At 41.1% G+C, this 24,270-nt stretch overlaps 2 protein-coding genes across 2 annotated transcripts in view; both read left to right on the forward strand.

Annotated features, from left to right (window-relative positions):
- The first annotated feature begins 294 nt into the window (after positions 1–294).
- On the forward strand, positions 295–6,951 carry LOC131703147 (polyamine-modulated factor 1-like). Its single transcript, XM_059006091.1, has 5 exons — positions 295–729; positions 2,418–2,523; positions 2,815–2,915; positions 3,803–3,998; positions 5,609–6,951. The coding sequence occupies exons 1-5, from the start codon at positions 422–424 to the stop codon at positions 5,624–5,626; spliced, it is 729 nt and encodes a 242-aa protein (XP_058862074.1). The 5' UTR covers positions 295–421; the 3' UTR covers positions 5,627–6,951.
- Positions 6,952–17,116: 10,165 nt separating this feature from the next.
- The window catches only part of LOC117395206 (immunoglobulin superfamily DCC subclass member 3), a 31,310-nt gene continuing 24,156 nt past the window's right edge, over positions 17,117–24,270 (forward strand). Inside the window, exon 1 of the mRNA XM_059006395.1 lies at positions 17,117–17,397. Coding sequence (XP_058862378.1) covers positions 17,346–17,397 — 52 coding nt within the window. The 5' untranslated portion in view covers positions 17,117–17,345. The remainder of the gene's footprint in view (positions 17,398–24,270) is intronic.

Here is a 24,270-nt window from a genome sequence, read left to right on the forward strand (position 1 = left end):
ACTCTCCAATATTTCCCTGACGGCATACGTTCTTCTGCCAACTTTTTTTTTATTTGTAAAATGTGTCGATATTTTGCATTCAATTCCCCAAGGAGCTACTAATAAGACATTTATTAAAAAGCTTCAACCAATCAAAAGATAATAACTATATCTGAAGGCAGCATTTACCGTTACACTGTTTGTACCAATCACTGGCAAATATGAGTTGAGAGTTGCTTGTTTACAGTTTGTGGGCGATGGCAGAATTGTCTAATGACACAAAACAGCGGGAGAGGCGGAAGCTCACAGTTGAGTGACATCGAGCGGGCGAGTAAGAGCACACCCAACTTAACCTCTCATCCTATGAGCTTTCTGTGTTTGTTAGTGGGCGGTATCCACGCTTTGGCGGGCTGTTGCGAGCTTGCAGGGAAAGGAAGCAGAGATGGAGGTCAGCGGCTGCAGCGTTTTGGAGTTGGAGGAAAATAAACGCGAACCCGAACCCGAACCCGAACTGGAACTAGAACCCGGGACTGGGAACGACGCAGATATCGGGGATGCGGCTGAAAAAGCAGGCCCTTCGGAGGCAAACGGTGATGGCGGTGCGGACGGGTCCGAGAGTCGGGACACCCAGCAGAACTTGAACCTGTCGAGCGGGCCGAGCGGTTCCGGTTCGGAGCCCAAGAGGACCCGGCTAAAGCTGTTCAACAAGGTCATGGAGAAAAGTTTGCAAAGACTAATCACGGACGCGAGGTGAGGAAAACATATTTGACAGAGTATCCTATTATTATTATTGTTGTTATTATTATTATTATTATTATTGTTATTATTATTATTATTATTATTGTTGTTGTTATTCAGGGTCTTAATTTAATTTCTCTGTAATTACTGTGCTGTCAACTTGATGTGCACAGTGCTACAGTTTTTTACGTATAGAAAATGCGAATACAAAATAACTGTTTACTGTTCTGAAGTATATAACTATATGAATCCACAATCTACCGCAAATGTGGTCAAGAAAGGACTGATAAAAAATAAATATACATTTGACCTTTTTCTTCTGTTGTTCAGAAATTAAAATTGGGTGAAATTAATTATATAGGTGTATTGGAGACCAGTATTGATCATTTGATAGGAAAGACTAGTGCTTTTGAAATGCAGACTGTTCATTGAATCGTTTGAAGTAAGATTGCCCGAGAACCAATCAAGGTAAGACGTGTTTCAATAAGCGCTTGAGGAGTAACTGGTTTAAATTGTTTGTTTAATGTTTTTTTTTTTAATCCGTAAAATAAATGTGTGAAAAAAAAAAAAACATCTTACAAATAGCATTAACAATTACAATAAGAATGTTTGTTTTCACATGCCTTGCGTGTGTAACTGTCAGGGTTGGCTGATTTAAATCAAGTCGATTTAAATCACTGATTTTAAATCATTTGATTTTTTAAAAATAAAAATCGTTGATTTTAAATCCATCTGTTTTCTTTTACTACCTATTTTATATAGTTTCTCAAGGAAAAGGCATGAAAAGTATGTTTTAAAAACCTTTTATTAACACAAACATCTTAAACTCTTACTGTCTATAAACTAAAACTCTATGGCTGAATTCTGATCACAGCGCAAAAGGCGCATGCCACTGAAATGGTATTCTGAAGACATGTCTTGGCCTTTAAAGAGCGCCTGCCCCATCATTAACATATTAGCCGAAGCGATTCTGATGACAGTGCAATTGGGTCCCAAATAGACAACTGAGCAAGACCCGCTGAAACCAGGTTTATTTAGTGGTGCAATGAGGAACTTTAATGATTGAACACACTATAAAAAGCAAAGTAATCCTAAGTAACAACTGCGTTTGTTTGGACTGACTCAGAAAGAGGAAAGAAAAGTAAAAGAAAAGAATGACTGGGATGATGAGTTTTTCTCTGGCGTACTCCATCGCTAAATTCTTGTAGTTCCCATATTGTAGTTCACATTTGGAGGATGGCACAAAGATAAATCATTGGTTTTGTTCATGTGTGCATTTAAGATTGAGTAATTTTAGTTTGGTATGTAACTATTCACAAACCACCATTTCCAACATCCTTAAATTTACAGTTTGGAGGTACTGTAGAGCTACAACTAGGATGCTATCAAAAAAATCTGATTTTAAAAATAAATTAATTAAAAAATCGCCAACCCTGGTAAGTGTAATGCAGTCGACTTGCTTAAATAACATTCAATAAAACCGTAGACTAGGCAGAGTAAAGGCTGGCACAGTACAATGCACTACGGCAAGCCCTTTTAATATTTAATCCTCAATTTCTGATACCAGCAATTCTCAATATTATTTTTGATCTCACTAGAATGGTTGATATAAAAAATGGTACCTTTTTTATTTGATCTCAAAAACAGAATTGTCGATGTCAAGCACTGCAATGTTTGACGGGCGGTTCCCTGTGTGTCAGTTTTCAGCGGTTTGCCCACACCTTCCACCCGTTCTACAAGCTGCAGCCCCGTGTCACCCAGAGCATCCACAGGACCTTCATCTCCCAGCTACAGACCTCCATTCAGGTGAGGAGAGGGCTGGCGCTCCCTGAGTAATTGCAGCTGCACGCTTCTCCCTGCGATCACAGCCATTCACTATAGAGGTCTCAACAGGTTTGTAAAGAAACACCTGCTTTAGCAAACCCATTGTAACATTCACTTGCACCAGGGAAATGCATCTTTTCTAAAATACACAGGCCACTTGCATAAGTAAGAATATGAAGTGAGGGCATGGTCAGGTGTTGCCACTGCTTTAATTGAGTCCTGTGTCTGTGTGTGGCTGGCTGGCTGTGTGCTTGGCTCTGTGTGTCCTTGCAGGATGACATTTCCCAGATCATGGAGGAAGGGAATTTACAAGCACAGCTGGACGAGTTGGACCGGCTGCAGGAGGAGGCCTCAGACACAGCAGAACCAGCCTGGTGAGGACCACGTGCACTTTCAGATCACTGGCACTGCTTCAGAGGCCTTGAGACGCTTCATTTCAGTTTGCGCACCACAGCACCGAAAGGGCATTGTGGCCATAGAAAGAGTTCAGCAAAGAACAGCCACACTAATCTCAGGGTTAAAGGACTGAGCAATGAAGAGAGAGTCAAGCATGAATTGATTCAGCCTAGAACAAAGAAGAATTAGGGTGGGCTTGATTGAGGTCTTTAGAATCTTAAAAGGAGGTGACAAACCCTAAGCAATACTGTAAGCACAGAAACCAGGACCAGAGCACGCAGTTGGAAACTAAGCTGAGATAGATTTAGGATGTAGGGTAGGAGACTCTTCTTTGTAGAGAGTGGTGAGTGAGGGTGTGGAATGGGTTACCTAGTCATGCTGTTGACGCTGAATCCTTTAAGACACCAGTTTGACAAGGTTTTGGGATCAATCCACTACTAGGAACCGGACGAGTGCTGATGGGCCGACTGGCCTCTCGTTCGTAAATTTCTTATCTTACAAAACGTTACGAGGGTGAAGTGCCTTTAGATGTCACTGTACAGCGATGGCCAAAAGTGTTGCATCACCCTATATAATTAACTAATTTTGCTTCATAAAGTCAAATGAAACCTGCTGAATAATGTTATGTTAACATATTTAATTACATACCACTTTGCAATTGTTCCATATACTTACACAGACAACAATTGAAAAATGTGACATTTTGAAATTGAACATGAAATATGGTAATACTATTATGGCTCCTGGTACACTTTTGCGATATCATTTTGTAGTTCCATTGATTACATGATGTTTGAACACAGCCCTAGTGCTCTGATGTATGTGTTGAAGTGCTCTGATGTGTGTGTGTGTTTGTGTGTTTCAGGCGCCCTAGCGGGGTCCCAGAGCAGGATTTCCAAAGCTTCCTGATTCCCTATTACCTGCAGCAGCAGGAGTTCCTGCGCAAGGCTGTGAAGTCGCTGGAGCAGGAGAACGGCAGGCTGGCCCAGTCCGTGCAGGCCGGGAGAGAGCGGCTCAGTGAGGCTGAGAAACAGATCCGGGAGAGCCTGGGGGAGTGGCAGGTACTGCACTGACACACAGTAGTCTTGTCTTCTTTAGATATACATTTTTTGTAAAGCACGCTGCTTTCACATTTGTTAGCTTTGGTTTAACAAGATCACAGCACAGCTAAGGAAAGCAATTCTCAGAATGAATCTGTTTAAACTGTCTATTCCTTGCATTGTGCTTGTTCTGTTAGAAGGGCCACGGAAAATTCACAATTTCATGGAAATCGTGTATTTGACTGCCTACCGTGAAGTGTTTTTTTTTTTTTTTTTACTCTTCACCAGCTTTTATCATGTAGAAACCATAGACAACTACATAGAAATGTCTGCAACAATAATAAAACTACGACTAATAATAGATCTTCTATTTATCATGGTGTCAGTCTGGATGTCACATCTTTGCCACTAGATGCAAACCCTGATTTCACAAGCTGTAGAGATGAAATTGAATCTTACAAGCACCATGCAGCTGAAAATGACAAAAATGTCAATATTGTTGATTTCTGGGTGAGGTCTGAAATCACATTCACAAACATGGCAACAATTGCACGCTGTTTTTTGTCAATTCCACCAAACTCTGTGGATGCAGGAGGAGCAGTTTCCGCATATGGACAGGTTTTTACACCACAAAGACAAACCATGAGTGTTGAAACTGCAACAAGATGCACAATGCTGGCCTTCAACAAATAACTAGTTTTGTACTTACGGGCCAGATCGTTATTGTGTGTGTGTGTGTGTGTGTGTGTGTGTGTGTGTTAATGTGTGTGCGCACAACACGCTAGATGGATAAAAAGTCGCGTACGATTTCTTCTTGTTTTTCCTGTTCTTGTTCTTCAGATTATTTTGTATAGGTTGATTCACTCAAGTAGCACAATGTTGGTTTTAAAACGTCATCTATAATTTAGTGTGTAAAGAAAAACACAAGTTTCGGTTTTGTCACTTGCACTTAACCCTGTTTTTAACATTTTGTTTTTCAAAGTCAGTATAACGCTATACAACACAGTCTGTTTAATTACTGTATGAACACAGCCTAAGTTTTAAACGTTTCCAAAACTCGACAATGTTGCTGAATTTGTCATTCAAACTTGTTTTGTTTTAATCAGTTTTGGCTGCTTGTGACTTTTTTCAACCAACACATTTAAATGACCCTTGTTTGTTACATTTTAAAAGATTGTTTTAAACGTTACAATGTAAATGTTGACTCAGTAGCTACTATTAAATATTAAAATGTTTCAACCTTGGTGATTTTCTTTGCGTTATTAATTTTAGGCAACTTACAATATAAACTTTTTTAAAAAAAAATAAAATGGCACTTCGGTGAAATGTATTTTTTATATTTATTTTTTTTATTGTCATTCGTGAAATTCTTGAAAAAGTACCGTGAATTTTCCTTGGCCCTACTCATTAGGACTCCAGGACTGCTGTAAGCCACACCCTTGCCCTCTTCAGGGACTCGTGGGCTCCTCTCCCATCCTCACTCGTGGAATAGCCACAGCACACCGGGACTGTTCACGGAGTACATTCTGTTTGTTCAACAGATATCTCGCTGATTTCACTTTTCTATTCAAACGCTGCACTGTGAAAATTGCCTGCAATCTGTCTTGACTGTTTGCGTCACTTTCTTTCAGGTCTCTGAGACGTTCTAGAAGCGCAGCAGAAAGGAAGCCTCTCCAAACCAGGGCTTGCTGTTGCAGGTGAAACTGGGATCCTTTTTTTTTTGGGACCTCGGTCTGGACAGTGTTTGGGGCAGGGTGGCTAAATGTGGTTCACACTTGCTTTTATATACAACGGTGCCCATAAGAATTAAACCTCTATTAATGTCAGTATCATTCTCCAAAGCAACAAGTTATACATGTTGATTTAACACGGGTAGTCATGCTGCCATTTAAAAGCGAGTTTTGAGATTTCAAAGTCCTGTCTGATTCAGAGGGCAGCTACTATAGGAGCAGAAATCAGTGGGGTTTTTGATTAACTAGTAACAGCACATTCTAAGGAGGCTGTGTGGTCCAGTGGTTAAAGAAAGGGGCTTGTAACCAGGAGGTCCCCGGTTCAAATCCCACCTCAGCCACTGACTCATTGTGTGACCCTGAGCAAGTCACTTAACCTCCTTGTGCTCCGTCTTTCGGGTGAGACGTAGTTGTAAGTGACTGCAGCTGATGCATAGCTCACACACCCTAGTCTCTGTAAGTCGCCTTGGATAAAGGCGTCTGCTAAATAAACAAATAATAATAATAATAATTCTACACAAAAAGTTTAAAAGATGAAAAATTCTAGATATTAAAAAAACATATATGGGATGCTGGCTTTGTGGAGGATCTCTTCACGTTGATTGCTATTGGAATGAAGTCAGCTCCTCAAGTGGCGCGGGGGTGGGGGGTGGTGTTGGGCTGTGCACTGAAGCCCACACTCCCATACTGTAGGTAATTGTAAGCTGTGGAAAAGGGACAGTGCTGAAGTTTACACTGTGTGCTCCTGGCTGCCTCCCAGATACATCCACCAATCGGAGCACAGTCTTGTAAAGGTCACCCTCGGCTTCAAATGGAACCAATGCTGGTTTCAAGTGTGAGTGTCTCGGTTCAGAAAACAGTTGTTCAGCAAGTAGTGGGAACACATTACACACTTTATGTGTATAATACTAATATAGTGATTTAATGGAGTCCAGTATTAACCAGGCCTGGGTTAAATCCGAATGATGCCAGCGCTGTATCCGCAGCCATGCCTTTAATTGGGGTCATGAAGCAAGTCTGCTGGTGTCCTTCTGTGGGAATGAGCGGATCGGCTCCACTGAGGCTTAGTCGAGGTTTATGGGGGCGCCATATCTATGCTTTTGTCATGTTTTGAAAAAAAAATAATGTTTTGAACATTTTAATGTAATCCAGCCTCGAGTTCTTTCATAGTGTGCTTTCCACGTTTTTAAAAGACTGTTTGTGTTGTCTGTTCCATAATAAAAAAAAAAATTGTAAATACTTTATTTATTTATTCATTTATTTATTTATATATACATACATCAAATGAGAGCATTTGAGAGCGATTTCGACTAAGCAGATAAACTTATAGTAAAAATATTTGTCTGCAAGAGTAAATTTCCTTGAGCATGTAGAAAGCACAGTAAATGGATAAGAAGGATTTCAAATAAGAGCAATTACACAAAATTTGAATGCGGCTACCTTTAAGAGTAAAATCAAGAGCAAGATACAGAAAATAGTTCTAATTGAGAGCAGTAGCACGTAGTTAAGTGCAGGTACAAGATGATGCAAATACTGAAACAACTGGGCACCGTGTAGTCCAGTATAGTTGAGAGTTGTAAGGTTAAATATTGTAAAATATTACCGCTGTTTTTTGTTTTTTTTTTAAACCTGATGAGATCAAGTTCGGCAGGTCCAGGAAAAAAAAAAACAGATATTCAGAATATAGTGTAAAATTACATTCTCCAGGACTGTCGGCAGAAAGTCTTAAAAATAAATGCAAAAACAATTAAAATTGGACTGATAGAGTTCTTCAATTGGTGAGGAATAAAAATGACAAGCGTGTGTGTGATTCGTAAAAATATCCGAGACCCTCTAATGTTAAGTTATTATAACAAACTAAGATGAACAGAATGTTGTGGTCAAGGCTGTCACAATCCGTTCAGACAACTGACTTTCATGTTCAAAAAGTAGAGGGTTTACTTACTTCTAGTTTGTCTGCTGTGACTGCATTAGCCCAGGCTTTAATTCAGGCAATTTCTAATTCTGAAACACAAAAAGGGAGACAAAACCCAACCAGGTAACTACAGACCAATAAGCCTGACTTCTATTATATGTAAACTTAGATCCAAAATGGAAAATTACCTATATGGTAACAGTATCCTCGGAGACAGTCAGCATGGTTTTAGGAAAGAGAGATCGTGTCTAACTAACCTGCTTGATTTTTCTGAGGATGCAACATCGACACTGGATAATTACAAAGCATATGACAGTTTATTTAGATTTCCAGAAAGCTTTTGACAAAGTCCCGAAATAAAAGATTAATTCTCAAACTGAACAGAGTAGGGATTCAAGGAAATGCACCTTTTCAAATAACGAAGACAGAATAACTAAAACAGAGGTCAGAGAACCATTGGCAAACGCGGACCACAATATGGTCTCATTTGAAGTGATTTTTAAAACCCAAAAAGTAATGACTAAAGCTAAGGTTTACAATTTTAGAAAAGCAAACTATGAATGTATGAAACAGAGACTAATAGAAATAGATTGAGTAAAATAGAGAAAACATCCACAGAAAAAGGATGATTGTTTTTTTTTAAAATGTAGTACTAGAGGCGCAAAACAATTGCATCCCAAGAGTAGATAAATCTAAACCTAAAACAAAATGGTTTAATAGATTAAAAAAAATATTCAGCGAAAAAAGGCACTTTACAGAGCGTTTAAAAGGGACCAAAAACAAAGTACACAGAAAGAGTACTTGGAACTGCAAACACAAGTCGAAAGAAGTTAGAAAGGCCAAGAGAGAGATAGAAATGAACATTGCTAAGGGGGCTAAAACCAATTCCAAAATGTTTTTCCAATATTATAACAGCAAGAGAACATTCAAAGAGGAGGTTAAATGTCTAAGAGATACAAATGGCAAAATCATAGACGAAGAAAAAAAATAGCAAATATATTAAATGGTTACTTTTCACAAGTTTTTACAAAGGAGGATACGGACAACATGCCCCACATGTCGACCTGTTCCTATCCAGTTTTAAATAATTGTAGCATAACAGAGGCAGAAGTGTTAAAGGGACTCGGAGCTCTTAAAATAAACAAATCCCCTGGGCCGGATGAGATCCTCCCAATAGTACTCAGATTCTGGGATCAATAAGCTACGAACAACCAAACAAGCAAGATGGGCTGAATGGCCTCCTCTCGTTTGTAAACTTCCTTATGTTCTTATCAGCAATCTTACCAGTCCCGGCAGTGTCAGCACCAGTCTTACCAGTCCCAGCAGTGTCAGCACCAGCCTTACCAGTCCCAGCAGTGTCAGCACCAATCTTACCAGTCCCAGCAGTGTCAGCACCAGCCTTACCAGTACCAGCAGTGTCAGCACCAGTCTTACCTGTCCCAGCAGTGTCAGCACCAGTCTTACCTGTCCCAGCAGTATCCACACCAACACCAGTCTTACCGGTCCCAGCTGCATCAGCACCAGTCTTACCAGTCCCAGCAGTGGCAGCACAAGTCTTACCAGTCCCAGTAGTATCAGCACCAATACCAGTCTTACCAGTCCCAGCAGCATCAGTACCAGTCTTACCAGTCCCAGCAGTGTCAGCACCAGTCTTACCAGTCCCAGCAGTGGCAGCACCAGTCTTACACCAGTCTCAGCATTAACTTCAGTAGCAGTGAACCAAACCCATGTCTTTCAATGAAGGTATAGCTACTTAATCATATTTTGTCTTGTCCTTTTTAATATCACATAGTTATGACGGTGAGAATAGGATAATTTTAGGTTAGTGTGTTTTTTGCTGGGAGATTTGTTTTAAAAAATATGGGTCATGACATTTTAAACATTATTCAAGGTGGGTCACTGTGTAAAAAGAGTAAAAATCTATTCCTAGCTACGCCCCTGCTCTCCATAGAATATTTTTGCCGGAGCGCTCTCTAAATCCCATAATTCTCTGTGCGGCGGGTGACGGAAATAGTTGGCAATCTTGGTTAGAACATCTGTGTGTTAGCACAGCTCACATTACGAATTCTCGCGGGAAGTGATTATCTCGCCAGATAATAGCTGACATTTTCCTGTAGATGTTTCCCTGAATCAAAAATACCGGTATTGTTCAAATACCAGTTATTGTATTGCCTGATGAATATCGCAGTATACCCGTATATCGGTATTATCACACACCCCTAGTTACAGGCTGTAGTGGGGGCTTTACACATTACTACAGCTCCTGAACTTCAACACTGGAAATATCAAAAAGTAAAATACAAACACACCATTTCATTATTTACAGTAAAATACAAACACACCATTTCATTATTTACAGTTAGCACTCAGAATGTTAGCAACCGTAATAGATAAAGGCGACAATACAACTGTCATTTAATTTGAACACGGGAACGCAGTTTCAGTAAAGGCTTTATTTTATTTTAATGAATCCAATATGGAGGGATACTGGCACACTTTAACTCTGCATATACTATAGTAATCCTGCTGGTGTTTCACCACCAAATGGAGGATTTATTTTGACCCCCTTGTTAACATTGCTGGAGACCAGAACAACATTCAGATCTGCACCTGTTCAGAAACGTTATTTAAAAAATCGCTATATCCTGAAATAAATCATATCAAATAAGAAAAGTACCAGGCGATGTTCAACACAAGAAAAGGTAAGAAAAATATTTTAAAACCTTTGATAACTGCAGCTTTAGAGAAAGGATAAGGGTCTATAAGATGGACAAAAATGAAATATTTACTCTGAAAGTTGTTTCACGTTAAATAGATATGGTATATACAGTCACAGACAAAAGTATTGGCACCTTCTACTTAATATAAGATCATTCAAGAAAGAATGTTAAATACAACTATTTAGTGAAAACCAAAATTCACAATTTCTGGTAGTTTAACAATCCATTTCTATAAATAAAAAATAAAAAAAGAAAGACACTTCCATACCTTCAATGAAGAAACCCATTCCTCTACAGTTAAAAATGGAGGTGGTTCAATCAAGACATTATTGGTTCAATTATATGATATTATTAAAGTGTGCCAGACAGCTTTATCCAAGGCGACTTACAGAGACTAGGGTGTGTGAACTATGCATCAGCTGCAGAGTCACTTACAACTACGTCTCACCCGAAAGACGGAGCACAAGGAGGTTAAGTGACTTGCTCAGGGTCACACAATGAGTCAGTAGCTGAGGTGGGATTTGAACCATGGACCTCTTGGTTACAAGCCCTTTTTCTTTAACCACTGGACCACACAGCCTCCTTGTATAGGGAATGAATGCAGCATGTATCGGAACATGCTGCACCGTACAGTGATGTCCTCTGCTCAGACAGTTTTTCTTCCAAAATGACAGCGACCCAAAGCATACGGCTAAGTCAACACTGGAATTCTTCAAGAAAACAAAGAGAAGTTCTGATGGCCTTCGCCTCAATCCAATAGAAATAGAAGCTGACTTCTGCAACCCTATGGCTACAATGCATGAGAAATGAAAAGCTCATCTCCCAATGGTAGAAGTGAAGATGGAAGCTAACGTGGGGGGGATGGGGCTGGGGGATGGATTTGACTGAAGTCCTTTGACTGTGTTCGTGCCGCTAAGCAATTGGAGCACATCGTCTCTAATGCACAGAGGGAAAAACACTCTTTCATTTCCCATCCCTTTTATGTGGCTATCGTCCCCAGGATTAGACGGCATCTCCAGCCAGATGAAATCAATGCCATTGATTCCTCCTCGTCTCAGGAAGATTTTCTGATCTCCCTGTCACTGTTCAGGACCATGCCTTTCTACAGCAATTAGAGAAGCTTTCTGGTTTGTTTGTTTCTTTTCTTTTGCCGTCTTTCTTCTTTGAATGTGAATGTAGACCAGCACTCTAAGCCTACACTGGAGTTCCCTGCAGTCGTGTTTAATGCTGCAGCATCGATTCCTGGGTGTCTGTGTTACCGTAGTCTTCTGTTGATATTTGTATTATCTCAATAATTGTGTTTTGTCATTTTGCTTTGCTAATGAACTATTCCAGCCTTCTGAAAAGACTCCTCAGGTGAGGCTGGGGGGTTAGCATTGCACTGTGCACTGAAGCCCACAGGTGAAGCATTGTGCATGAAGGAGCCCCTGGACTGACAGGCAAAGCACCCGAACACAGCCTTATCAAACAATACAGAACACAATACTTGAGTAACTGCAATAAGAAATACTCTGAGTGATTGCAGTTATTGTTAAAATGTAAGGGGGCAGAAAAAAAACAGTGCAGGCAGATACTGATAATCACAGAATAACCGCACAGCACCTGAGAGGTTAAAAACATATATTAAAAATCAAGCTGATCCGAAACATCTACAGGAGGCTTGCAGTGTACGGCAGATGGATGCAATCAGCATAGGGTCTTCACTGAATGAGAAGCTTCTTTACAAAAGGTTGCTATAGAAAGAGGCTGCTGTATTGAAGGCAGCCCCAGTTATTGATCCGGTGCTCTTGCCTTGCTGTCTGGTGGGAGGTGTGGGCAGTGGTGGTTAAGTAATGGGTCAGGCGGTTAGCAGTGGCTGTCTGCAGACTCCCCACACCACAGCCAGAAGGTCAGCATGTCAACTTGACCCTGGATCTCCAGCAGGGGCTGCCATTCTATTGGCTGCTGCTTTTAAGGTGGCACTATTGGATTTCTCTCCCTCTTGGAAGGAGGAATGAAAAAGGAAAATACATCCAGTACTGGCTTACAAGGGAGACCAGGGGTGTCAAACTCCTGGAGGACTGCAGTGTCTTCTGGATATACTGGAGTGTTCTGAAATCCCATTGACTTTGGAGCGGTGTAATGATGTATAATATTATGAGTTATTTAAAGGATATTGCTGATAAATAAAGTTTGATGAGAAAAGTTTGGAAGTGAAAATTGACCTTCTTTAACACAAGTTATTGGGAGTGTATGGAGTCTGTCTGTCTGTCTGTCACACACATTTTAGCTAGAATCTAGGGAACTGCTTATATAAAAGCATCTGTTTGTCAAACTTACATGCGCACACAATAGATACTGCTCACTGTGAACTTATTTATCATACTGATGGTTCTCATACTGAACGTACAGCCGTGGCAGTGGGGGATGAAAGTCACTGACATGCTTGTTATTATTAATCTTTTTCTCTGCGAAGTTTTCATCGCTGCCTGGGAGAGGGGGAGCTGCTTTCCTTTTAATCTGCTCCACTCCCACAGATAATAGGGTTAACAGCTTGTGAAAGTGACACCGTGAAAGGAGTGTGTGGCTGTGAATGGGGGCTGGGTCTTGCTTGTTTGGTTCTTAGTAGCTTATTGATCCCAGAATCTCATCAAGCAGCTTCTTGAAGGATCTCAGGGTGAGATTAAGAAGCTCTGATCATCACTATGGGTTACCACGAGGTCATTATCTCTCTAATAGGATAAAAGGCCGGGGTTCGGCTGGCAGTGGCTGGCGACGGGCACTTAATAAAGCTGTGGGACAGCCAAGAAGAGAGAGAATACGAGCTGAATGCGTTACACCGGGGAGCAGGCACAGCCAGGTGTAGTGTAGTACTCAGTGGCTCTGGAACCATTTTTATAATGGTTGTAGAAACAGGTTGAACAGTTCTATTTTATTTACAGTAGTCGTTGAAGACAAGGACAGTCAGAAAACTTCAAAGGGTGATTTGTGCTCAGGTGTCATGCTGATGAGTTTTTCTTTAGAGAATGGATACCTAGCGCATCCAAAATGACACTGTGTTGGAGTTTAGTATTGCTCCACAAAGCAGCACCCCCATTTAGCAGCATTGGTGACGAGCTGATTTGACAGGCTGCAGCTCTCCTCAGTGTGACAGGCTGCAGATCCCCTCAGTGTGACAGGCTGCAGCTCCCCTCAGTGTGACAGGCTGCAGCTCCCCTCCACACACACATACACAGTAAAAGCATAGCAAATTGTAATAAAGAACATTGAAAGCATGGTAAATCACAGGTAAGCACTGTAAAGCCCATAGCGGTCTGGTAAAGCATATTAAAAAACAAAGAATGGGGAAAAGCATGACGAAAACCGCAAAATTCCCATGCAAATTTACCAGGTAAACTTTTATAAGGGCCTGTTTGTCATTCAGTCATGGTGAAACTTGATCTGGACGTAGTCTAACCCAAGCTATGGAGAGGATCAGAATCTGGGGGTGCATGAAGGCAGCTGTCTGTCTGTCTGTCTGTCTGTCTGTCTGTCTGTCAAACCCACATTCTTCCACATGCATACAGTGGGTCTGCTTGTCTATGGTATTGACGACTCTAATTCTGAATTTACATGCATGGCAATGGGGCCTGAATAAAAGTTGCAGTTTGATTTGGGCAGGATATTTCTCATTGATTATCCTTCTGTACTGGAGAGACTAAGGAATGAAAGTGAGCCTAATACCAGCCAGCAAGTCCAATGTTGTGAAAGAACCTCTGCCTCTGGGTCTCTCTCCGGGTCTGTGCTGCCTCATAAACACCACACAGCCTGCGGTTCTTTTCAGCCCATGCTGTTGCGCCTTCGCAGCCCCAGATGAGTCTGTTAATGCCGGGGTGCAAATTTGGCTCTATGGCGCTTGATTCTAGCACCAGGGTACCTCACATAGCAATGTTAAATTCTGGCACCAGTAGACATGTTTCATTTTTTTTAAATTCCTTAGCAATGGATGATGATAGTTTCTCAATGGGTCTGGACTACTCACATGACCCGCCCACACTCATCATCATACACAGGAGAGGTCTGTGTGGTGTGGGAAGTTTAACTGCAGAAACTGGTCACAGACATGTCTTCACAGCGCACTTTTACCCAATTATCAATTAAATCAGCAAGTCAAAATCATCATGGTTTGAATAGATTCATTTAATTGGGGATTTAAATTAAAACCAAATCAGTCGTTGCAGCTCATTGTAAATCTAATCCATCAGTAAGATTCATCAGCAGTGTGCACAGCTTTCCTTTTAACTATCGGCTGCAGCTGAATTCATGAGCTCTTATTTCGTTAATACGTCAAACATTTGGGCTACTCAGGTCTTCGGTTTCTTAATATTGCAGTTTTGGTTTTAAGCGATTATACATACAAATATAGAACATACGATTGTGTCTAATACCGTTTATCAGTAAACACTCATTGAAGAGCAGTGTGTGTGCGTGTGTGTGTGTGTGTGTGTGTGTGCGTGTGTGTGTGTGGGGGGGGGGTTAATTTAGCATATAGTGTGTTCATAATATATTGTCCTGTTTTCTATGAATGGGATCATACACAAGGTCATTTGTACTGTACTTAGGATAGCCACCACTGACGTACAAAAAACTCTATTTAGAAATCCTATTCATCCAAAAGGAAACACTGATAATAATATTACGACTATAATATGACAACCAATTTATATTGCGCGTCTACTGCGGTAATATTGTATCCTGATTTATCAAACACGCGCTCGATTTAACTGGAATTTGGACAAATCCTTAATGGCGGCTGGTTGATTTCTCACCCGTGATTTATAATATATATTAATAATCATCAAGCCACTCCTAGCCATTCCAAACGCTGGATTCCAGAACATTCCAGATAGATGACCAGCTGACAAAAACTCTAAAGAACTTGACAGAATCACTTAGCTTTGCTTTGCAGTCCTTTAACCACCCAAAGTGCTCACGAGGAGACTCTCCTATCCCACAGTGCACAGGGTGGACTGTACATACCAACTTCTACACAAAGGATTGTGAATAGAAATGGAGTTCCATCATTCCATGCTTTCTGTCCTGAACCCTGATGGAGATGGGGTTCCATCATTCCATGCATTCTGTTCTGAACCCTGATGGAGATGGGGTTCCATCATTCCATGCTTTCTGTTCTGAACCCTGATGGAGATGGGGTTCCACCATTCCATGCTTTCTGTTTAGAACCCTGATGGAGATGGGGTTCCATCATTCCATGCTTTCTGTTTTGAACCCTGTGAATGGAGATGGGGTTCCATCATTCCATGCTTTCTGTTTAGAACCCTGATGGAGATGGGGTTCCATCATTCCATGCTTTCTGTTTTGAACCCTGTGAATGGGGTCTTGAGGCTGGCTCGAGGACAGTCCTCTGGTCTCGGATGCACATTTAATTCAAAGACTTGAATGGCTTGCGTTTCTAACGGGTCATATCAAAATCCCCATGCTGACAACTATCATAAAAACCATGTGGAATGACCCTCCAGAACTGGGATTGGACACCCTGCACTAAAGGGACCACCCATATAAAGAGGTGATATCTACAAAGGGGGCCGAGTTATATACAAAACATGGGCTGTAAAGATGTAATGTAAAAGTTAAAGGACACCCTCCATTTTATTGCAGTAGGAACCAGTAGCAACAAGAACAGAATGAATGGAATGGATTGGACGCGCCGCTGAGTAAATGCTGGGAGCTTTACTGGCAGGAGTTATTTTCTACTTTGGTGGAATACAGTGTTTATATTTGCATTTTCCAGTTAAGAACATAAAAACATAAGAAAGTTTACAAACGAGAGGAGGCCATTCAGCCCATCTTGCTCGTTTGGTTGTTAGTAGCTTATTGATCCCAGAATCTCATCAAGCAGCTTCTTGAAGGATCCCAGGGTGTCAGCTTCAACAACATTACTGGGGAGTTGGTTGCAGACCCTCACAATTCTCTGTGTAAAAAAGTGCCTCCTATTTTCTGTTCTGAATGCCCTTTTATCTAATCTCCATTTGTGACCCCTGGTCCTTGTTTCTTTTTTCAGGTGGAAAAAGCTGTAGAAAGGTGATGAAAACTATCCACCTTTAACCCAAACTCCCCTTAATAAACAGGACTCTGTGTGTGAGTTTGTCTCATACGTGTTATTGACATTGACCTCGGCCTAACAGGCTCCAAGACAGCCTGGCCTTGAGTATTTTGGTCCTTTCATCCTAATGATCTGGAACCCGATACAGAGCCTCCGTGCTGCACTGTGTAAAGAATGGCTCTATAACTAAACACATTTAATAAAGGAGGAAGTGCACCATTGGTTCTGTGTTCGCACTCTGAGGGAAGAGCCAGTAATCACCAGCACTGGTCTACTGTTGCAACATTGTAAACTGCTGTGCCATTCTACCACAGTAAATTTGGGTTGGTGACCGTCAGAGCTTCCGAAGATCCAGTGACTGAAGGGGGAAAGGGGAATCCCCTGTACCGGCAGCCGAAGCATGCTTTGTGGTCACTTCAAAATGAAAATCGCACTCGGCTTGGGGTCTGCAAGACGCGCGACTCCGCCCTGCTGTCTCCCCCGCCGCTCTGCCATTGGATGCTTCGACAACCTGCCTTCAAGCCCCAAAGCTGTTATATCAATGTCCATTCATTGATCTGGAAGGGGGGGGGGGGGGTGTCAGGGTAGGAAAACAATACCCGAGTAAGAAATCTCCGCTGCCCCCCCGCGAAGAGGATCACAGACGAGAATAGAGAGAGACGGGGCATTGCTAAAGCCAGAGCAGGCGCGAGCTCGCTACCCGGCAGATGCGGGATAGAAACAGTCATTTAAAAGAATAAGAAGATCATGTTGTTTTGAGGTTGTGTTTAGCATTTTAAAAAGTTGTGTCTACTTTTAAAGAAGCGCGTTCCTTGCTGGTGTTTTAAAAAAATAAATAATTGGACACCACCGTGTTTTTGGGGGACTTTATTCTGGAAGACGGTGTTTTTTGGGGTGATAACGGATTTATTTGGTTCAGTCATGTTGCGGTCCGGCCTGTGGATAGCTGTATTGGTAGCGGCGTTTACTACAGGTAAGTGGACGCTTTATTTATGGATTTATTTCATCTGATGGGTTTCACGTACCTATTGTTTACTCAAAGTAACCATTGCTTATGCCATATACCTGAACGCCAAATCTATTGCTAGCTACTAAACTGATACGCTGTAAATCAAGTTTGTTAAAATAATAATAATAATCTAAACTCCATCTCGCTTCTCAGTCGTCTTGTATTATTGTCCCCGGTTACTTTAAAATGATATATTACTTCACAGGATGGAACTTGTTCAGTGGCTAAAAAAACAACAAAAAACAGAACCAGTTGTTTTAAATGATATGTTCTTGTCTATATCTATTTGTGACAGGACTGTCATATTCTTGTAATATTGTTATGGGTTATGTTCAGTGTTTAGAACACAATATCAATGCAATACGTTTCTAATTGCAGTGGCATTTTCAAAGGACACAAGCTAATATATATGCACGGCTCTGGACAAACGTTTTGCATCACCTATAGAATTTTAGCATTGAGACATAATTAAAACAAATATATGAACATAATTTAGATATTTTATTTAACATCATGTAATCAGAGAACCTACAAAATCATATCGCAAATGCCTAAAAGAATCCGTAATAGTAGTACAGTATTTCATGTTAGATTTCAAAATGTCACATTTTTCCATTTTTGTCAGTTTCGTTAAGTATATGGAAAACTACAAAGCGGTAATGTAATTCAACGTGCTAACATAACATTATTCAGCAGGTTTCATTCGAATTTCTGATTATTTTGTTAATTATATAGGGTAATGCAAAACTTTTGGCCATAGTATCTGTTTATATTAATATAAGCATGTAAAACGCAAAAGTTTCATTACCATTCAAGCACAATTCTCTGTTGTTCATGCATATTGGTAATAAAGATTCGATAATGGTAGATGACGGCTTCTGAACTTTTCTGTGTAGAATATTAAAATACTGCTGATAATATCTTATAGGAACCCTGTGAGGCTCAAAACAGTAGAACTGTCAATTTATCATAACTACAGCTCGCGCTTCGCATTCCATCGACTTCAGCCTCTCAAGAGGCTTCTTAAAGGTGAAAATCACACGTTAACGTTACACAGCTGCAAAACAAACAGCGCTTAAGAGAACCACATAAAAAATGCTTTAAAAAAAGGAGTAATTTTAAAGCTGTAGGAGCCCAAACGTTTGTCTGCTTGACTCAGTTTTGGTATCGCGTTCTGATGGAGATGGAGCGTTTTGAAGTTATAGATTTTATTTAACCATGCCCGTTCCATAATAAGAAGAGAGTGAGATAGCTATGTTTTACCTATAGATTATGTACATGACCAATGGCCATACATTATCATTTGATTTGTGTCAGACTATTAGATTATAGCGTCTAGTAGCCTCTTGTATTATTCTCTGCTAGGTTGTACTTAACTGTGTGGCAAAGTGTTGCAATGCGCGGCACAGGAACGTTTCAGCCTTTCAATGTTGCGCCTCTTTTGGTGAAATCCTAGAACTTTCTATATGCACTCTGGGATGGTTGTGCGTGTAGAGTGTAGTAGGGCAGCAAGCTTGTCTCTTCAGAGGTGGAGAGATCCCTACATTTAGTATTTCTTTGGGTTAACCTGGATGTTCTCCTAACGTAGTACAGTACAGTACTTCTCTTACTCGATGTGTCCATTTCCTATACGCGAAAGACGATGTATTGTTTAAATAGACCTAGTAGAATATTCTAGGTGTGCCAGACTGTGCATCTCCAAGCATGGCTGCGCTGAGCGCTGTGCGTAAGCGCGTAAGTGTGTGACCCGTTTAGGAAGCACGACTGTTTAATTAGCCTGCTAATTAATTAGTGGCGTTCGCGTGTGTAGGAAAGGGAGGGGTTAAGTAATTGGGGTTATTGTTTACAACTCTACTGCGCATGCACGTGTGATCATTACAATTTATTCATAAGAAAAATCTATAGGATTTCTAAAAAACAGACACGAATGCAGTAACACTATCATTATATATATATATATATATATATATATATATATATATATATATATATATATATATATATATATATATGCGCGTCCTACAGTATTTTAGGCAAAATAGTGTTTTATGTATGCATTTATTTATTTATTTATTTTGGCCGCATTAATAAATAGCCAGTAACTTAAAGTGCCTGTAGGGTTTATGTTACCCAAATCCGAGAACATTACGATTATATGGCAACAGTCTGATAACTGGACAACGCTGCACGCATAGAAAGACAATACTATATCTGTAACATAGATACACGCAAAAGCTTGCTATATTAGTAATTATTAGCAATAGAAACTTAAGAAATAAAAACATGTATTGTGTCGTATAAGACGATAATTACTGAAGAAGATATATATTTGTATATAAAAGTTTTGCTTTTGTGGATAAAGAAAACATAGCTAAAAGAAACAGATGTCTAAAATTTTTTTTTTTTTTTTGCAAAACTCCAAAAAAGCTAATTAAAAAGTATTCATACCCTGACAAGGAAAATGAAATGAATAGGTAGTTGGGGTACCTTTAGCAATATTTGTCAATGAGCTTTTGGCACGATTCTTTAGTGATCTTGACCATTCTCCAATGCAAATTTGTTCAAGCTCATTAGAATTCCGAGGACTTCTCTCGTGCGCAGCCTTCTTCAACTCATACCAAAGATTCTCAATCGGATTTAGATCGGGACATTGACTAGGCCAGCATTTTCTAGACTTTTCTAGAATTAGGTTCTGCATCATCATATCTAAATTTCTAGCACCTTGTAGAGAGAGTGCAAGGAAATACACAAGAGGAAACATTATTGAGCAATGGATCTTGACTTTGGACAGGTGTTTGCTTTTGTTTTCCAGCTGATTCTAAATTTAAACACAGTGAAAGGTCTTTATTAAGGCCAGCCAAGAAAACCAACAGAATGTGCCTCATAAGAACATAAGAGAAGTCTGGGAACGAGAAAAAGCCATTCAGCCCATCAAGGCTCGCCCCTTGATAGCACACCATTCTCCACTACTGGGGGGATCTCATTTAAAAGCTCACAATCTAGTCTTTCTTTAAAAGTGTTTTAGATCCTACTACTTCACCTGGTAGGCTATTCCATGCATGTTAACTCTCTGTGTAAAACAGTGCTTCCTGCCTTCTGTTCTAAACTCACTTTTACTCAGCTTCCAGTTATGCCCTCTTGTTCTTCTCTTTGTGCTAAGCTGGGTTAATTTATCTAAACCATTCATTATTTTAAAAGCCTCAGTAGATTCAATGGACTCAAGACAGTAACAATACCGCCCTGCTCTGCAATGCCTACAGATCAGCTGTCTGTGTCTGTCTGTCCAGAATGTCACAAAATAGCTGCAAATCTCCAAGTGGAAGGATTGCCTGAGGGGGAAGGGAGAGCCTAGCATGGGGGGCTGCAAATCCAGCTGATTAAACCCTTTAGCCTGCTTGTATCCCAGTCGGGTCAGTTTGGGAAAGACCCCTGGCACAATGACAATAGCCCCCCAACACAACGGCTGCCGGGCTGAGCCTCATTACCATGTGACTGGCCTGGACTAGGTCTCCTGATTGAGATCTTATTATGGGATGGAAATTCAGCAGCATCTGCTCCAGTGCTGGGATAACTCCCAATGTGCTCTAATCCATTAACACATGATTCGATAAGCAAGGCTGGGCAGGTTCTCAGTGCTCTAGGGTTTGTAATGGGTTTAGATGGGTCCTGCTGCCAAGACATCTTTATATTGAGGCAGACTGAAGCACTGGGTTAGTCTGAGAACAGTTTCTTAAGGAGTGCTAACCAAGGGTTTTAAAATCTCGTTCTAGCGCTGGCAACATTGTAACTGGTCTGAAGTGTGATTTATTTTTGGTTCTTACTTTTCTGATATTTTTGGGGCAGTTATTTCAAAGACAATGCTACAGAATTAAAAGTTGCACCTGCTTCCTGGTACAAAATCACTTCCTGTGTGACCTACAGCACGGGAAGTAATTACATACCAGGAAGGAACTATTTACCCTATCCCTTGTGTGGTTCTTGAAAAAACACACATTTAAGTATTAAAAAGCTAAAAAGCAGAAGAGGGGATATAGACAAACAATGTATTTTATTACATTTGTCCATAGCAGTTTATGCACTGTATCATGTTGTTGACAGTCCAGTTTGTTTGCATTCCCCAAATGTAGTTTTAGCTGTATGCTGTATTCCTCGCTCCTATGCTTGCCAATCTGTCAGAAGAAGATGTGTCTATATGAAGCTTGGGATAATTACAGTACTAGATTTTCTTAAGACTGTCCTTTTAGTATTTCATAAATATTTTATGAAATGAGTGACCATACGGCTGTAGGTTCAAACCTAATGCATTCTGGTACATGTAGTTCGGCATCTGTTGAAGAAAAGAGATTCCTGACTGCATTGGGTTGGAGATACAAATAAGCAGCTGTTTGCTCTTAAATGATACAAATGTGACAAAAACAGCATATCAGCTTTGCTTCCTGAACCTGCTACGATTGAATAAGATTTATAATATATAAACAACCCTAAGCTGCTGCAAGTTAATTATATTACAAGTTCATCTGACTGTGGAATCTCAGTTTCAGACGAGTTAAAGTGGTGTATTGGTAAAATGTGTGCCAGGTACCTCATCAAATTCCCTATGAAAGAATGCACAGTTAAACACTCCTCTGTGCAGTAGAATGGGTGTTGCTGATTTCAGAACACATTCATGCTTTAGTTTCTTTCTGATCCAGTCATTTATAAATCCTGTCATGCAAACATAATCATTTTTGACACCAAATACATTTCAAGCATGATACCCACTATCATTTTCCAAAAACTAGCACCACCAAGTAATATAAATCAAAATCTATTCTCTCAAGTTGTTTGTCACACTTTGGAAACAGTAAAACAGGACTCAATGACTAGAAGTCAAATAAAACTAAGCAGTACTGCAGTAACTCCTGGGAGGATCACCAGTGGCTTGTCCCAGAACTCCTAACTGAGCTAATCACTTTTACAATGTCCCGGAAGCTGTGCACATCATTAATGGCTCTGAGCTAATGATCCCAGCAATAATAATCAATCTTAAACAAAGCCAACACTCTGGGTGCTGTTGTTACCAGCAGTTTGTTTGCTTTGCAGAGTCTTTCTATTTAGTTTCTTGAGAGCCAGTGAGTTTAACTCCCATTAGTGAAACAAAGCACTAGTTCCTGAGCTCACAGCTTCCAGCAGCCCAGCCGATCGGAGCTTCTTTCCAGGGTCCCAGTGTCCTCTCCGCATGCCCCACATTCAGCTATTGTCTGGGAGAGGTCTCCAGCAGGTTTAATGGGAGATAATAGAAACAGGCTGTGAAAGAACAGGAATTCTCCCAGAGCACATGCATTTGTAATCCTCCACAAAGGCTGTGGCATTTTTAGAGGGGGAGGAGAAAGTTTCAATGAATTATAAATGATCACTTTGGTATTTAGTATTAAGTATTAGCTGCATTTCTTTTGTTGAAGATTTTGTTTTTTATCTAACCAACTAGTTTTAAATTGTATAGGACCGAACAACTCAGTCATACAGCTCACAATCTCTTATGCACTCGTGCTCTATTTATTTCACCTCGGTCAACATTAACGTTTAAAAAAAAAGAGTAAAAATCGCATTTTGATACAGACATATTCCCTGTGAACCTTAAGAGTTCTAAACCATGTTTAGCAATTACATCTAATTCAAAACAAACTATTAGTAAATTATTTTAAGGCGTTAAGAAAAGTAATAACTACTTGGTGAATCTCTTGGGAGTCTGTGTGTGTGTGCGGGTGGGGATTCAAGTGCCATCAGTAAGTAGATGAATAAACACAGGGATTAGCCGTTGCTGAATGCTGATAGCCAGTCTTGTGCTTACTGGAGCTTAGCAGTGCTGGGGCCACAATAGCCCAGAAGTTCACGGTCAAGCCCAGACAATAGAGGAGTGAGCGGCATTAGTGTCCGAGGCTCAAGCAGTCCCAGTGCGGCCCCTTCCAGCCAACTCTCCCATGACCCCCTTCAGCTGCGGGGTCGGAGGACAGGAGGGGACATTCACGCCTGCTGTCTGTATCGCCCTGCAGATGAGCTGGGTGGAAGGGGGGGGGGGGGTAGACCCAGCAGCTGGAAACTGGAACAGCATCATTTCAGGAGCAAGTTCAAGCCCACATTCAATCTGCAGAGCGGGGGGGGGGGGGGGTGGCTGGGAGGCTTGGGGACACTCCTGCTCCAGGTCAAGGTCTAAGTCAATGGGGGAGGAATTTAGAAGAAATCAAATGGGGCGCAATTGAGTGCAGTGACTCGAAGGGGTGAGGTCTGAGTGGTGGAGTGGCATGGGAATCTTGGAGAGGAAAGGAAGCTGGGGTGGGGGGCTGGGAAGGTGCAGATGGGTAGGGGGGGATATTGGGGCTGCTACTGCTGCCTTCTCAAAGGAGCCTGGGCTATTGTCATGCACCCGGAGTCACAATGGACCCAGGTCAGCCCAGTGACCCCTCCAAACACAGCCATTGTCCTGCTATCCAGCTCACCAGCTCCCTCTCTCTGTCACTCTCAACAGCTCAATAGCTGTGGGATTCCAGCCTCCTATTGTAACAGCCGGCCTATAGATCTGTTCTTAGAGGGGAGGAGGGGGGCAGTAAAAGAGCTATCAATCAGAATATCGGAATGTCAAGTGCACCCCCTACCCCCAAAAAACACAGCACAGCCACTCTCCCGCTGGGCCATTGTGCCATTGGAGTCGCCCCCACCCCCTTCTCCCACCCCTGCCTGGGAATGAAGTCTTCAGAAAGGAAGCGCTCACTGCTTTAGCCTTTGGTCTGTCCAGCACTCTGAGAATATCAACGTAACTATCTGTGGATTGGGTGCCCCAATATTGTAACCATTTTAAGG

This window comes from Acipenser ruthenus, chromosome 32 (assembly GCF_902713425.1).
Source record: "Acipenser ruthenus chromosome 32, fAciRut3.2 maternal haplotype, whole genome shotgun sequence".
NCBI classification, from domain to species: Eukaryota; Metazoa; Chordata; class Actinopteri; order Acipenseriformes; family Acipenseridae; genus Acipenser; species Acipenser ruthenus.